The 13,363-nt window shown below is 47.1% G+C and overlaps 1 protein-coding gene across 6 annotated transcripts in view; it reads left to right on the top strand.

The window, feature by feature from the left end:
- The window catches only part of LOC105492335 (trio Rho guanine nucleotide exchange factor), a 368,213-nt gene that overhangs the window by 265,204 nt on the left and 89,646 nt on the right, over positions 1-13,363 (top strand). For all 6 annotated transcript variants that reach the window (XM_071099091.1, XM_071099090.1, XM_071099092.1 and 3 more), the window contains exon 34: positions 13,048-13,291. In XM_071099091.1, coding sequence (XP_070955192.1) covers positions 13,048-13,291 — 244 coding nt within the window. The remainder of the gene's footprint in view (positions 1-13,047; positions 13,292-13,363) is intronic.

Raw genomic sequence — 13,363 nt, 5'->3', positions numbered from 1 at the left:
TGGCTGAAGCAGCCCCCTCCTTTCTGTTACTCACCATTTGTCATCAACATTTTCAAGCAGCTGATACGTGCCAGGAGTGGTGCCAGGATCCTCTGGTGGGGCAGAAACTTGGGGGATTGGGGTGAGAAGACTTGAACCCTGAGGATTCAGGAGAAATCATTCAACTCTTTCCATCCTACCCTTTGCCAGCGCCAAGGGTGTTACGGGACATTCGAGGGCAGCACACTTAGGCTTTTTAATGTTACTCCTAAGCAGAAGAACCTATCGTTTAAAATAAAATCCTACACAGAGCGCCAGCATATGTTTTAATTTGGGATCTTTAAGCTGGACAGCACCCCTCCAGCGACTAGGAGAGACACAAGATGAAAATAAGGAGTGTGGCCTACAGGTTCTGGGGGTCACACGGCACCCCCAAGGACAGGGAGCATGCGGGGACAGAGGAGTCCTTGGGCCAGGCTCCTTATTGGGTCCAGAACGTTATCCACACAGGTTTGGCACAGGGCATGTCAATCAGTGGGCTTAGAGCAAGCAGGCATGAGTTTTAGGAGGTCATTCTGTGACTAGGAAGTTGTCACTCTGGCATATCTGCACAGTCCATATGAGGTGCGAGTGTCGGCAGGGCCAGTTAAGCAGGTTTTATGTGGCTGACCCTTAGAGGAGTGATCACCAGAAGGAAGTTCTGTGAAGCAGAGATCGGGACCGACCACAATAAGGGCCTGGGAGGACATGCTCCTGGTATGAGAAAGTCCAGCTTCTCTGGGTTCAGAGTGATGTCAAGGCAACGTAAAATAATAAGAACTCACAGCAGTGTAGAAGCAGAGCTGCTCTGATGGAAGTGGGGGCTGTGGCCCTGGGATGCCCTCTCAGAACCATAGGGTGCAGCAGAACATAGAAAACCTGCCCTGGAATTGGCAACAGTGATGACCACTGTGAGCTAGATCTGATTTTTATCAAAAAAGTTTGTATAGGTTTATCTTCTTCAAAAGCAGTCTGGAGCATCTCATGATTTTGTCTGATATAATCCAAAAAACCCACAAAGTAAATTGCTAGTAGAATTTGGATTCCTAGGTTTACGTGATGGACAAAAGACAAAATGTTCTCTGTCAGAGCCAATGGGGAACACTGATCTTAGTGAAGTCGTCTGTTCCTGCCAAGATGAGTGTGTTCTGTTATATTCCTAGAATGCTAGACTGAATTCTTTTTTAAAAAATTGACAGTAAATAGGGTGTTTGTTTATCAGCCCAGAATTACTGAGCTTCTCATTCTCCGATGCAAGTCGGACCTCATTTCATGAGACCTTTGTCCCCATCATGAGACCCGCGAGTCTGTTCTCTGCACATCATTTCCGCAGCCCACTCATTGGTAGGAAAGACCAATGCCCTGACCTCACTGTCCTTGGGAATTGCTTCAGATGGAGGACAGAGTCCAGTATTTGGAAGGTTATTTCCGTGGCACATCTTTTAGTCCCAGACTGGCCTTTTCTCACTTGGTTTTGCAAAAGGATTCACGATACTTAATGTTCTAGTTTCTAGGACAGGAGTAAGTAGATTTAAAATATTACTCTGGGCCAGGCGCGGTGGCTCAAGCCTGTAATCCCAGCACTTTGGGAGGCCGAGGCGGGCGGATCACAAGGTCAGGAGATCGAGACCACAGTGAAACCCCGTCTCTACTAAAAATACAAAAAATTAGCCGGGCGCTGTGGCGGGCGCCTGTAGTCCCAGCTACTCAGGAGGCTGAGGCAGGAGAATGGCGGGAACCCGGGAGGCGGAGCTTGCAGTGAGCCGAGATCGCGCCACTGCACTCCAGCCTGGGCAATAGCGTGAGACTCCGTCTCAAAAAAAAAAAAAAAAAAAAAATTACTCTGCTGCAGTGATTTCATTTTCAATATCCTAGTTTAAGTGATTAGTTTTTTTCTCATTATACTTTTTGGGGTCACTAAATAATAGATCCTAGGACTTAGAGTGGTTAGAATGACAAGACCAGAGAATAAAAAGAATTTATCATTTTATTTTGTTCAAGGCCCTGTGTATTGGCATTCAGCAAATATTTCTTGGCATGTAGTAAAAAGAAATAAGATAAATGACATGTTCAGGCATCTGGTACCTAATAGCGTTTCTCCCCGAGACCCCACCTATGGCCATTGAGGTTAAAGAAATAAAGTTTGAGCTTGGAAACACTTTGTTAGAGTAATATTGATCATTTTTTAAATTTTATTTTACTTTTTAATAAAGTAATCAAGGGGATTGTCTGGTGAATTTACATGAGGCTGCCACCTGAAGGGAAAGTCGAATCATAGTTGCTCAAGTGTGCGGGAAAGGGGCCTGCATTCAGGGTGTTTCCAGACCGTTTGAGATCACCATCAAGCCCCACATCCTGTTCTTATAAGACAAACTCCTAGAGGTCTGCTCTGGATTTACCCTAGACATGAGTTCAAAAGTTTATTCTTTTTAAAAAAAGTAAATTTTTTGAATGAAATTGCTAAAGAACTAAGTGGAAAAGTTAGCTTTGGAAGATTCCTTTTTTGGAAGTTGGTCTAAGAAGCAAGGCTAACTTGTTTGCTCCGGTAGTTTACAGATAAATGGGTGCCTGGGAGTCTGGAAATGACCCCCCTATCCAGGAAGGGGCTCTGGAGTCTCCAGTTCATTATTCCAGATAGAGTTACTGGTGCCACGACTCATCTCCTGTGTGTGGAGAATTCCTTGGCTGGTACCCACATCCTCTGAGCCCCAGCACAGCCCTGGCCCCTAAGGCGCATGGCTGATTAGGATTCCCCAGCAGCTTGAACAGAACTAAGTCTCTATCGTGGAGTTAGGAGTAGTGAAATTAGCATGACTTCACATCTGTTATAGCATAATAGGGAGGGCTTATGTGAACTGGGAATACAGCAAATTATATTTGTATCCAACGAGAGAGGAAGAATAAATCACTACCAGAAAAGTATAGGTTTGCCAAAAACAAAAACAAAAAAAAAAAACAAAAAAAAACCCCACAAAAGCATAATTTTACCCTAGCAGTCCACTAGGGTATGAAAATGTTAAGAAAACTCCCTATGAGTTACTCTTATCTGTGAAGATATTTTACCAGTTTCTCTTGACCTCATCTGATGTGTTGTCCCTAAACTTCACTCCTGAGCTCAGAAATCCCTGAAGGGTCTCTCCTGCCAGTTCCACCGTCACCTCCCTGGCCCTGCTCCTGGGAGGCTCTTTCTTACCGAGGACCACAGCCTGCCATGCAGCGACGCTCTCCCTGGTATTCTCATGGTGGTTAACCGTCTTGAAGGAATGACACTCCAGACTCAGTTTCTTAGACAGGCCTGGAGAATTTTCTTAATGCTACTTGCTGAGAGCATCGGTCCTTAGCAGGCTCTAAAGAACAGAAAGGATGAAATGTCGTCTCATGAGAACAGAACCACAGGGGATGCCTCTCCGTTCTGGAGACCTGCATTCGGGATTAAACGGTGTAGGAGACTTGCCAATAAGTCAGAATTTGGAATTTGGAGAGGACATACCCATACAGCCTTACCAAAAAGAAGGTGCCCTTTTGCTCCCCATGTGTGCCTGCGTTTGTGGGTGCTCTGCTTTTGTGAGGTTTTCTCTTGGCCATCTCCCTCCTTATGCCTCTCCAGTAGAACAGTTGAGGGTCAGTAGATGACTCAAAAATACATTTTGAAAATCAGGGACTCCATCCTTTCCCTAGCCAGTTTGCAAAATGCCCTGTCCCTCTGAACTGGACTTCACCAGCAACCCCATCTCCGGTGACAGTAATTTTCTTGAGTCTCAAAGGTCTTTCTGCCCTATGTAGTTTAAGTTTAAGCAGCCTCTGATAGCGCAGGCAGATGGATCTGGCAAGGGAAGTCACTTAACGACATTCTGCCTGTTTGACTTAATTTATGATGTCTGTTATTAGTTAGTTGTTATCATAAAATTTGGTTTCATTTCAGAAACTGGGTGGGGGGATGTTTTTGACTCGGCCTCTTGGAGAATTCTGAAGGCAAAAGTTATCTGCCAGGGCTGTTAGTAATTCTCAGATGAGGCACACAAGGTTTAGGGAGAGTCTGAAGGGGGGCCCTAGAGACGCCCTCTTTCCAGGGAGCACTGTCAGCAGAGCGGGGTTAGCCGGGCCACGGCCATGAGCCACAGACCCCAGCAGCACGTTTCCTACTTTGAAAACATCAGTTTTAAAATATGCCTTCTCTTTGTTCCAGAAGTGAGTTTAGTACTGATTCTTGCTGATCTCCATGGTACTTTTAGCCTGATACAATGATCTTATGAAAATATAATTTGGATTCCAAAGAAATCAAGCGCTTTCCAGATTCTTATCTCATCTGTTCTGAGTGCATCTCCCTGCGGTAGGGAGGAGAGCGCTGAGCCAGGCCCGGGGCACTGTAGAGATCCAGGCCCTCTGCAAGGCCTCCCAGCAGCAGAGGGCCACAGCCAGACACGGAACATGCATTTAATCATCTGTCATTTTCCAGGCCTTGTTATTTCATGCAAGAGCTGAACTTGGAGCTCAGTATTTCTACTAAAGATGCATCTTTAAAAAATGTTTTCCCTGTCTTTCCCTTATTAGTCTGTGATCTATAATCATTTAACTAAAATCCATATTACAAAGGAAATAGAAAACATGGGACTCGAACTGTGTTGTAGAGCAAAGCATCTTGAGGCCAACATGGAGAAATGGCTGAGCTGAGCTGAGGTATCCTGTGGAAAAGCCGGCCCGAGCCAGCAGGGCCCAGGTGTGAGCTGTCTTTCGAATCTAAAGCCGTATGGTTCTTATTTCTAATGAGTGAGAAATTCCATTGAGACATAACTTCGTGTGGAACCCGCTTCCCAAGCTTTATAACCATGAGTATATGGATTCACGTATTTAAAAACATAACTGGTTTCAGTCACACTTCTTTTTTTTTTTTTTAATTCCTGAGGCAGGGTCTCACTCTGTCGCCCAGGCTGAAGTGCAGTGGTGTGATCAGCGTCACTGTAGTCTTGAACTCCTGGGCTCAAGTGATCCTTGCCTGGCCCCCCAGGTAGCTAGGACTATAAGTGTACACTACTATGTCTGGCTAGTTTTGTTTTGTTTTTGTAGAGACAGGGTTGCACTGTGTTTCCCAGGCTGTTCTCAAACTCCTGACCTCAAGCAATTCTCCTGCCTCAGCCTCTCAAAACACTGGGATTATAGTTGTGAGCCCCACTGTATCCAGCCAGTTTCAGTTATTCTTGATGAAGCCTTAGCACTATGTTGGAGACGTGAGGTTCTATGTATTATTTTTTCTTTTCTTTCTTTTTTTGAGATGGAGTCTCACTCTGTCTCCCAGGCTGGAGTACAGTGGCACGACCTTTGCCCACTGCAACCTCCACCTCCCAGGTTCAAGTGATTCTCCTGCCTCAGCCTCCCGAGTAGCTGAGATTACAGGCACGTACCACCACACCAGCTAATTTTTGTATTTTCGGTAGAGACGGGGTTTTGCCATGTTGGCCAGGCTGATCTCGAACTCCTAACCCCAGGTGATCCACCCGCCTCGGCCTCCCAAAGTGCTGGGATTACAGGCATGAGCCACCGTGCCCAGCCGAGGTTCTGTGTCTTTTAAAATTTAGAAAAGCAGTCAGCTCTTTCTGTCAAGTGACGTTCTGCACTCCAGGAACTTGGTTGGACTTACATAAATTGCAGCGACAAGGTAGTATGTAAAGTAGCTAATGCCAATACATTTTGAAATATGGCCTAATTCAGCGTCTTGAGTAAGGGTATATATCTATCTACCTAATGATGCTTGCATTCAGCCTCCTGAGGTTGTCTTGCAATCCCGCATTCTGCCTCTATTCCCCGCATGGAAGGCGTAGGGCGGCGCGGCCAGGCACAAAGGTGCCCCACACCTTCCCTTCTGACTGGAGCTGCTCAGAGAGGAGGCTCTCTGCCTCCTGGCCAGCCCAGGGCTCTGAGTTTCCCAGGACCTCAGGTAAGTTTGCCCCATGTAAACATGAAATTGAGTCATTTAATTCAGAAGCCTTTTCCACAGGATAGTGCTGGTTTTAACATCCTTTATAAAGAGCACTCCCAGCCGCAATTGACCTTCCTCTGCTCAGAGTGTACATGGCAGTGGCATAGCATGTACAGCACACCTAAGAGCAGGCGATCAAAAGCGAGGATGTACCTATCAGCAAACCTCTGGCCGCTGCCTTAGCAGCTGGTGGTCTTAGGCAAGTCACCTCACCTCTCTGAGCCTCAGTTTCCTCATCTGTAAATGAAGATAATAGTACTGCTCACGTATAATGTATTTAGATCAGTGTCTCCCATGTTCTAAGCATTGAATAAATATTCAGTTTCTGCGTCTCCATTATACAGATGGCTTCCTCCTGCCTCACTCGGGCTGTTGGCCGGCATTGCTGCTGTTGCAGGTTACTGTCAATTTCAGCCTCCCCTTCTTTCATCTGCACACTCGTGGGGCTACAGTGGCTCTAGCTGTTGATTGTATTGTACTCGTTAGGAACTGGAAGCTGTCCTAAGAATGAAATGCTGTACTTCAGTGCCTGGCCTGATGAATTGTGGTGGCTCAACTGCAAAATTCTGTGTGTGGAATGGGCACAGTTACTGCAGAAGCAGGAGAGTCTTGCGTAAAGCACCTTTCCAGCTGTTCACCATTCATCCTAGCTGCCTGCGCATACGGTGACCTCATACGCAAAGGGTGGGTTCATTTATTCTCAGATATGTATTGGTCACCCACTGTGTGCCATCCCCATGATAGGTGTTCAGCGCACAAGAATGAATGAAGGAGACAGAGCCCCACTCCCCTGGTGAGCTCTGAGTGATAGATTCGGTGTGACATCTGCTTCCTTCTTTTACTCATCTTTGTTTTCTGGTTTTCTAAGTGATGTGGCTTTTTGTAGTAGTTTTTAGATGAGTTTTTTAAGTTCTCACATAAAACCACAAACTGAATGTCGTCTTTGATCATTTCAGTTACCTAATCAGAAAAGCAAAATTCCCCAGGCAGAAGTAGAAAGCCTCAGTTCTAAGAAAAGACAGATTTTGTTTAAAGTTTGGTTCGAAATGTTACAAGTTAAGTGTTTGTAAAATAGTAGAGCACTGAAAAATGCTTTTTAATGTGAATTTTACACAACATGATCAAAGTTACAGTTGGAGACAGTGATAAAGTTATGATTCAGACTCAAAGCAGGTGTTTATTCTGGTTGCTCTCCTGGCGAGGGCCCAGTCAGCTGGTTAACATTAGCTGGTTGAGGTCAGCTAGTTAATGTTAGATCTCAGATCACTGTCCCTCCATGAAAGACAAAAAGAGGTGTTTCAAATTAAGTTTCCTGAATAAAAATTGCTTTGGTCACTCAGGAAATACAGCCAACAGGTTTCTTGGGTTAAATTGTCCTAAGAAGCTTCTTGCTTCCCAGAGCCTAGGGGAGTACACTGAGGCAGGTGTTTTTCAACTGTTCGCTTCTTCCCCACGCTCGTTCCCTTCCCCACTTCATAGCCAAAAAGCGTTTACCTGGCACGCCTCGGGGCCGCTTGTAGCCTGCACAGCACCTCTGGCATTTCTTACTGGGATATGCTAAAAGCAGGAATACAACGTTGGTCCAGGTGAGCTTCTGTGAACCCTTGAAGCCTAATGCATGGGAGCTGTCCTGTCTCTGATTTGCCTAACCTTTTTAGTTGTATCTTCTAAATGCAGCCTTTTTTCATCTATTTCATTCCAATGCATGTATGTAACATAACACACTCAAGTCTTCCAAGATCAATTTTCACATCAGAAAAGCAGTGTGTGAGCAGGTGAGTAGACAGTGGAGGGACTGGCATCCTCAAACACTGTCCTCACTCATTCTTTTGCAGGTACAGTGTTGAGTATGGTAAGCTGCTGGTTTTGAAAATGTTTTTTCTCACGGATTTTTGTTGTTGTTGTTTATTTTAATTGTGGTTAAAAAAATGCAATATAAAGTTTATCGTCTTAACCATTTTTAGGTCCTCACAGGTTTCTTTCTGTGCCCCTAGTGTATCAGAGCCTATCATAATCGTCCTCCTCTTTTAAACTCTTAAGTGGCAGGTTTTAGTGAACGCTTCTTGGAATTTGGCCTTATGTAAAGCGGCTTTGGCGTTGGCGTGAGCACGGAGGGCCTGTTGTTCACGTTAGAACGGCTGCTGATCAGCCCCGGTCTCTGTGAGGTTGCCCTGTGGAGAAGCTTGGGTGGGTGAGAGCCTGGGGCATAATAGCATTTATTAGGGAAATTGTTCTGGCTGCCTATAGTTGCCCTTTTTTGGTAACCATTGCTAGTAATAGCACTGTACTCTCCAATTCCCTCTAACCAAGTAATCGTTTTTTGGCCTACTCCGTGTGAAACCTTCACAGAACCGCAAGACCCTTTTGTGAGGTGTCTGAATGACTGAACTCTAGTGGGCTGTAGGATGTGACGGTTCACGGGAGTTAATACACTTTGTTCTTTAGGGGAAAATGGCTTTTATTAGGCTACATTCCCCTTTTGCTTTTGAATTGCTCTCAGAAAATTGGTCAGAACCCACCTGCAATTGATCTTTACCACATTAGACTCTTGCTCTTGAAGTGGAATTGTTTGCAGCGAAGACTGCGTCACCCACCACACAGTCCTAGAGAGCCCCTCTTCCTCAGGCAGAGCTTGCCCCAGAACTCATCGTGGAGCGTGGTGATTCAAACCAGGTGTCGCCGCTGTCTATCGAGAGCCGTATGTTCCTGAGCCATACAGGCCTTGTTGTAGTGTCCAGGGCGGGGGTGTTCTGAGGGGCAAAGGAAGACGTGGCAGCTCGCAGTGTGAAAAGTCCCCGGCCACGGCTCTTGTTAGTTACAGCCATTAACTGCGTTCATGCAGGACGATGATATGACATGGTTTCTTTGGAAAACATGAAAAGTAGAGTTCTGTTCTGTGTGGTAATTGTTGAAGGTTCACATGCTTGCAACCAGAGATGAGTATTTCATTCTCTCGGGTGAAACACAGTAAGTTGTTTATTTTCAGTCATTCTGGAAAGAATTCAGGAAAGGAACCAATTTGATTTTGCTAGTTGTCCGTATGTCTGGGCCTAAAGAGGGACATGGTGTAGTCTTTGGAGGAAGCACATCAGTGGTGGGTCCCTGGCCCCTGGTCCAGTTAAGGCTGTTTTGTTGTCATGCTTGTTAGTCACCACATTCATTTTTTTAATAGTGAAAAGCTGGAAGGTTTTTAAAAAAATCTGTCTTCTGATATGAATCTCACAAGTGTTAATGTGAGTCATGGAAAGTGGGATTTTCACAAATTGCAATCCTAAATTCAATGCATGTGGTGGGAGCCCATGATAGAAATGCACTAACTATATAGAAGCAACAAAGATACTGTGAGAACTCGCACAGAATAAAGTTAGAAAGAGAAGGAAATTTTTAAACTAGATAAATAAAATGGTAACTCTTTCAACGGGGGGTAGAAATTCTCTGAAAGCCAAGACCTCCGTCAGACGTAACCTACAAGATAGTGGCTGAATGTTTTCTAGTTTGGAGTTTAATTTTTCTTAAAAAGCAGTGACGATTTGCATTGCTTCCTCAAAGTAGTTATTACAAGTCTTTTGTACACAAAAAAGTTTTGTTTTTTTTTTTAAATTAGCAAACCTGGTTTCAAAGATGTTTTGTAGCAAGAAGTTAAAAATACTGAAATGTGTGCATTGAGGCACATCCACAGGACAGCTCTTCTCTGGACTGGAAAACACCCATTTAATCCTCCCCGTAGTGGTGTGGGTCCTCTCTTTTTGGGTAAAGCCACTTGATTTACTGGGAGATAGGAAGATTTTTAAAATAATTGTAGTGCCATTTGAAATATTATTCTGTTGTTGGATTTTCTTAACAAGTTCTCAAAAGCCTTTAAAAAGGAATTTTAACTCTGTATATGATTCTTTGGCAGAACATGCTTGATTTTTATTTCTTATGTCCTGTCAAGTACACAGATGTTTCCAATAGTTTTTGATTGCTCTTTAAGGGCCTAAGAAATCAGTGCCAGAAATAAAGTCTAGCTTAATCCTCCTTCCTGGGCAGCCCCTCTCTCCCCTTCCCACCCTTCCCCCACCCGCAGCGCATGGCTTTGAGCCGTCTGGAAAATTAATAGGACTCTGGAGAATGAGGCAGCCAGAGGGCAGGTGATGAGACAGTGCACTTCCCAGCGTCTGGGAGTGGGGGCTGCTGGAAGAATGTCAGGGAAGCCCAGTGGGTTTCTGCTGGGAGCTTCTCACATGCACTCAGTGAAGCAGCAGGTGGCATCACTGGGGAGCTCTAGCCAGACCCAGAGGCCTGGGAAGGGCGGGTCCAGGGGACCATGGCAATCTGGACCCTCCTTCGGGGCCTGCAGACCGGTCCTGTGTTCCTGGAACAGGAAGCACCCCAGCTGTAAGTCACAGGACTAACCACTCCATGAGTGTGGTTCTGCAAGGAAAGTTCTTTTCCAGGCTGGGCCTCTACCTTTGAGCTTTTAACATTAGCGTCTTTGATTGTTCAGAGACCTGTAACATTTAGCATGGGTTTTCCACGGAGAAGCTTGTAAGATTGAGAAGGGGTTTTATGAAAACTTTCCTTGTGGCCTTGCAAAGCTGATTCACTTTGTCGATACTGTGCTTCATGATGGGAGAGTTCGGTTTTGTTTTGATCTTTGTGGTTGTCTAGTGGACATGTGTTTCTTATTCTGAATATCTGAACTTTCTCTTAAAAGATAGCCTCCTACCACAGGAGGGTAATCAACAGCACAGAGCATGGCAGAGGCTCCCAGAGGTCCTCAGCACAAGGGGGCGGCCCCAGAACACAGCGCGAGTGTGAGCCATCGGAGGATGCAGACCCCTGGGTCTCTGGGTGTGGGCTTGTGCCTAGTGGAATGTTTCCCAGCAGGAGGCTGGGCCATTCCCTCCTCGCCTTCTCTCACTCCCACAGCCGGCCCCATAGCCCGCAGCACACTCTTGTGTGCCTTTGGTTTGTCTGGGCTACTGCCCTTTAGCAGGAGGCAACGGAGGAGAGCTGAGCGGCTGCAGGCTAAGCGCAGGCAGAGTGAGCTCCTGAAGCCAGTGAGGAAAATCCAGGCTTCGTTTCGGGTTTTCAGATGCAGTGCCTTCATTTTTAGAGCTATGTGTCTTTTCTGTTTCATTTCACAAATATTTGAATGCTGGCTGGATGCAGAGCACAGTGCGAGGCAGGCTGAGGAGTCCCACTCCTAACCGCTTCTCTAAGCCACATGCCTACCACCACCATTGGCACTGGGGGACTCAGGGTGACTGTGCCCAGCCCCATCTCCGCCCTCCTAGTCCAGAAATGGAAAGTTCACAGAAGAGTGGGGTGAACCTGCTTCTGGTGATGAGGGCAGACACACACATGTGTAACTCCAGGCACGGCTCACTTCAGAATTGAGGTGCCATGGAGGACAGGCACGAGGGGGACCTCTCAGAGCCAGTGGGGAGCTTAGAATAGAGGGGACGTGGGGGCTTTCAGCAAAAGGGATGGTATGGGGCACTTACAGGCAGGACCCCTCAGGAGGAAGAAGGAGGTGCTTCTGGCCGCTGGGGGGACTTTTGCATCCTATGCTAAGGCCTTTGTGTGTGAGGGTTTTGCATAAGAGGATGATGTGTTTTTAGAAGGTCTCCTGCCAGCAGTGTTTAGATGGCTTGGAAGGAGAACCTGGAGTCCGTCAGGGAGGCCGCTTAGGAGCCCCTGTGGGATCCAGTGAAGTGATTGGTATGGGAGTGCGGAGAAAGGAAGTGATCGGAGAGCTGCCCAACGTCTGCTCCACAGCATTTGGAGGGAGGAGAGTGGGGTTTGTTTAGCTTGAGTGACTTGATGGTGATACTGTTACCCAAAAGGCAACACCAGAAGAAAAAGAGAGTTGGGAGTGGGAGGGCATCATGAGTCATGTCCTAGACTCTGCACTGGGGGGACAGGGAAGCATCCAGTTGCTCAGCAGGGACCGGAAGCCGTCCACGGTTGGGACGCTAGCGCGGGAGGAGTCAGCTTGAGGGTGTGGTTGAAGAGCCCATGCAGGGGGACAGTGGAGAAACAGCAGAGAGAACCTGGGACAGTGCAGAGACCAGGAGCTGCTCTCAGGATTCTTATGTAGAAAAAAAACGAAAAGATTCTTAGGTAGGAGGGATGTTAATGAGCACATGAGCCCTGTCCCCACGGAGTTTACAGTCTAAGGGAACACACACCAGGGCTCAGGCCATCTGAAGCAGACAGTCATGAGAAGACCATGCACTTGTTTTACCGGCGGAGGCCATGGGGTGTGTGTCGTTAGAGAGTTTATGGATGAGCTTCTAAGGCCCAGAAGAGTTTCAGCAGGCGTAGGTGGGAGTGAGCGTGGTAAAAGGAGAGAAGGAGGGAAAGGAACGTCAGGCTGGAGGAACCGAAGGCCAGAAAATCCAGGACCTCTGGGAAACGAGCCAATGTCTGCAGAGCCTGTGGTGGCTGCTGCATGTTGAGGCCTGGAGTAGGGGAACCTAGAAGGAATCTGAGGGCAGACCACAGGGCCTCGGGAGTCACACCAAGGGGGGCCCTGGACAAGCAGGAGGGGGCGCTGGAAGGATTCTGAAGACAGGCAGGCATGCTTTGCTTCGGTTTCAGGGTCGTAGCACATTGCCTGTTCAGTCCCCTTCTTGTGGCTGCGTCCTTCCTGACCCAAGGGATGCTTAAAGAGCCTGCATACTCCAAAGCATGGGACACCCAACACTGGGTCGGAACAGAAATTTGGAGCAGAACTTTATCTCATTTTATCACCATATTTCATGATAATCCCCCAAATAGCCTTCAAACAGAGTTTCTTTCAGTTTGCCGTAAGTTAAAAGATGAGTGTATATATAATACCACTTTGTGAGGAAGGAAATAGAATGTCTAAGGTTCAAGAAATTTGGAAGCTCTTATGAAAAATCGTATTTTCATCTGGGGAGCACAGTGATCGCACAGCCTCGGAGCACTCAGCTCACTCCGGGGCAGGGGAGGCTCTCCACCCACCTCACGGAGTTCCCAGCTGTGCCTGAAGGCACCATGGCTCACACTGGCTGACCTGTGCTCTCTTCCTCTGTTCCCCTCAGCTCTCCGGTGGCTGTGAGCTGACAGTGGTGATCCACGACTTCACCGCTTGCAACAGCAACGAGCTGACCATCCGACGGGGCCAGACCGTGGAAGTTCTGGAGCGGCCGCACGACAAGCCTGACTGGTGTCTGGTGCGGACCACTGACCGCTCCCCAGCGGCCGAAGGCCTGGTCCCCTGTGGCTCACTGTGCATCGCCCACTCCAGAAGTAGCATGGAAATGGAGGGCATCTTCAACCACAAAGGTAGGAGTCAGGGCATGGGTGGCAGACGCCTACTGGAAGTGGCCCTGAAGCCTTCTGTCTCTGCGCCTCTGC

This window comes from Macaca nemestrina, chromosome 6, assembly GCF_043159975.1.
Source record: "Macaca nemestrina isolate mMacNem1 chromosome 6, mMacNem.hap1, whole genome shotgun sequence".
Lineage (NCBI taxonomy): Eukaryota > Metazoa > Chordata > Mammalia > Primates > Cercopithecidae > Macaca > Macaca nemestrina.
Note: the sequence above shows the minus strand (reverse complement) of the source record. Positions and strands in the feature narration are given on the sequence as shown.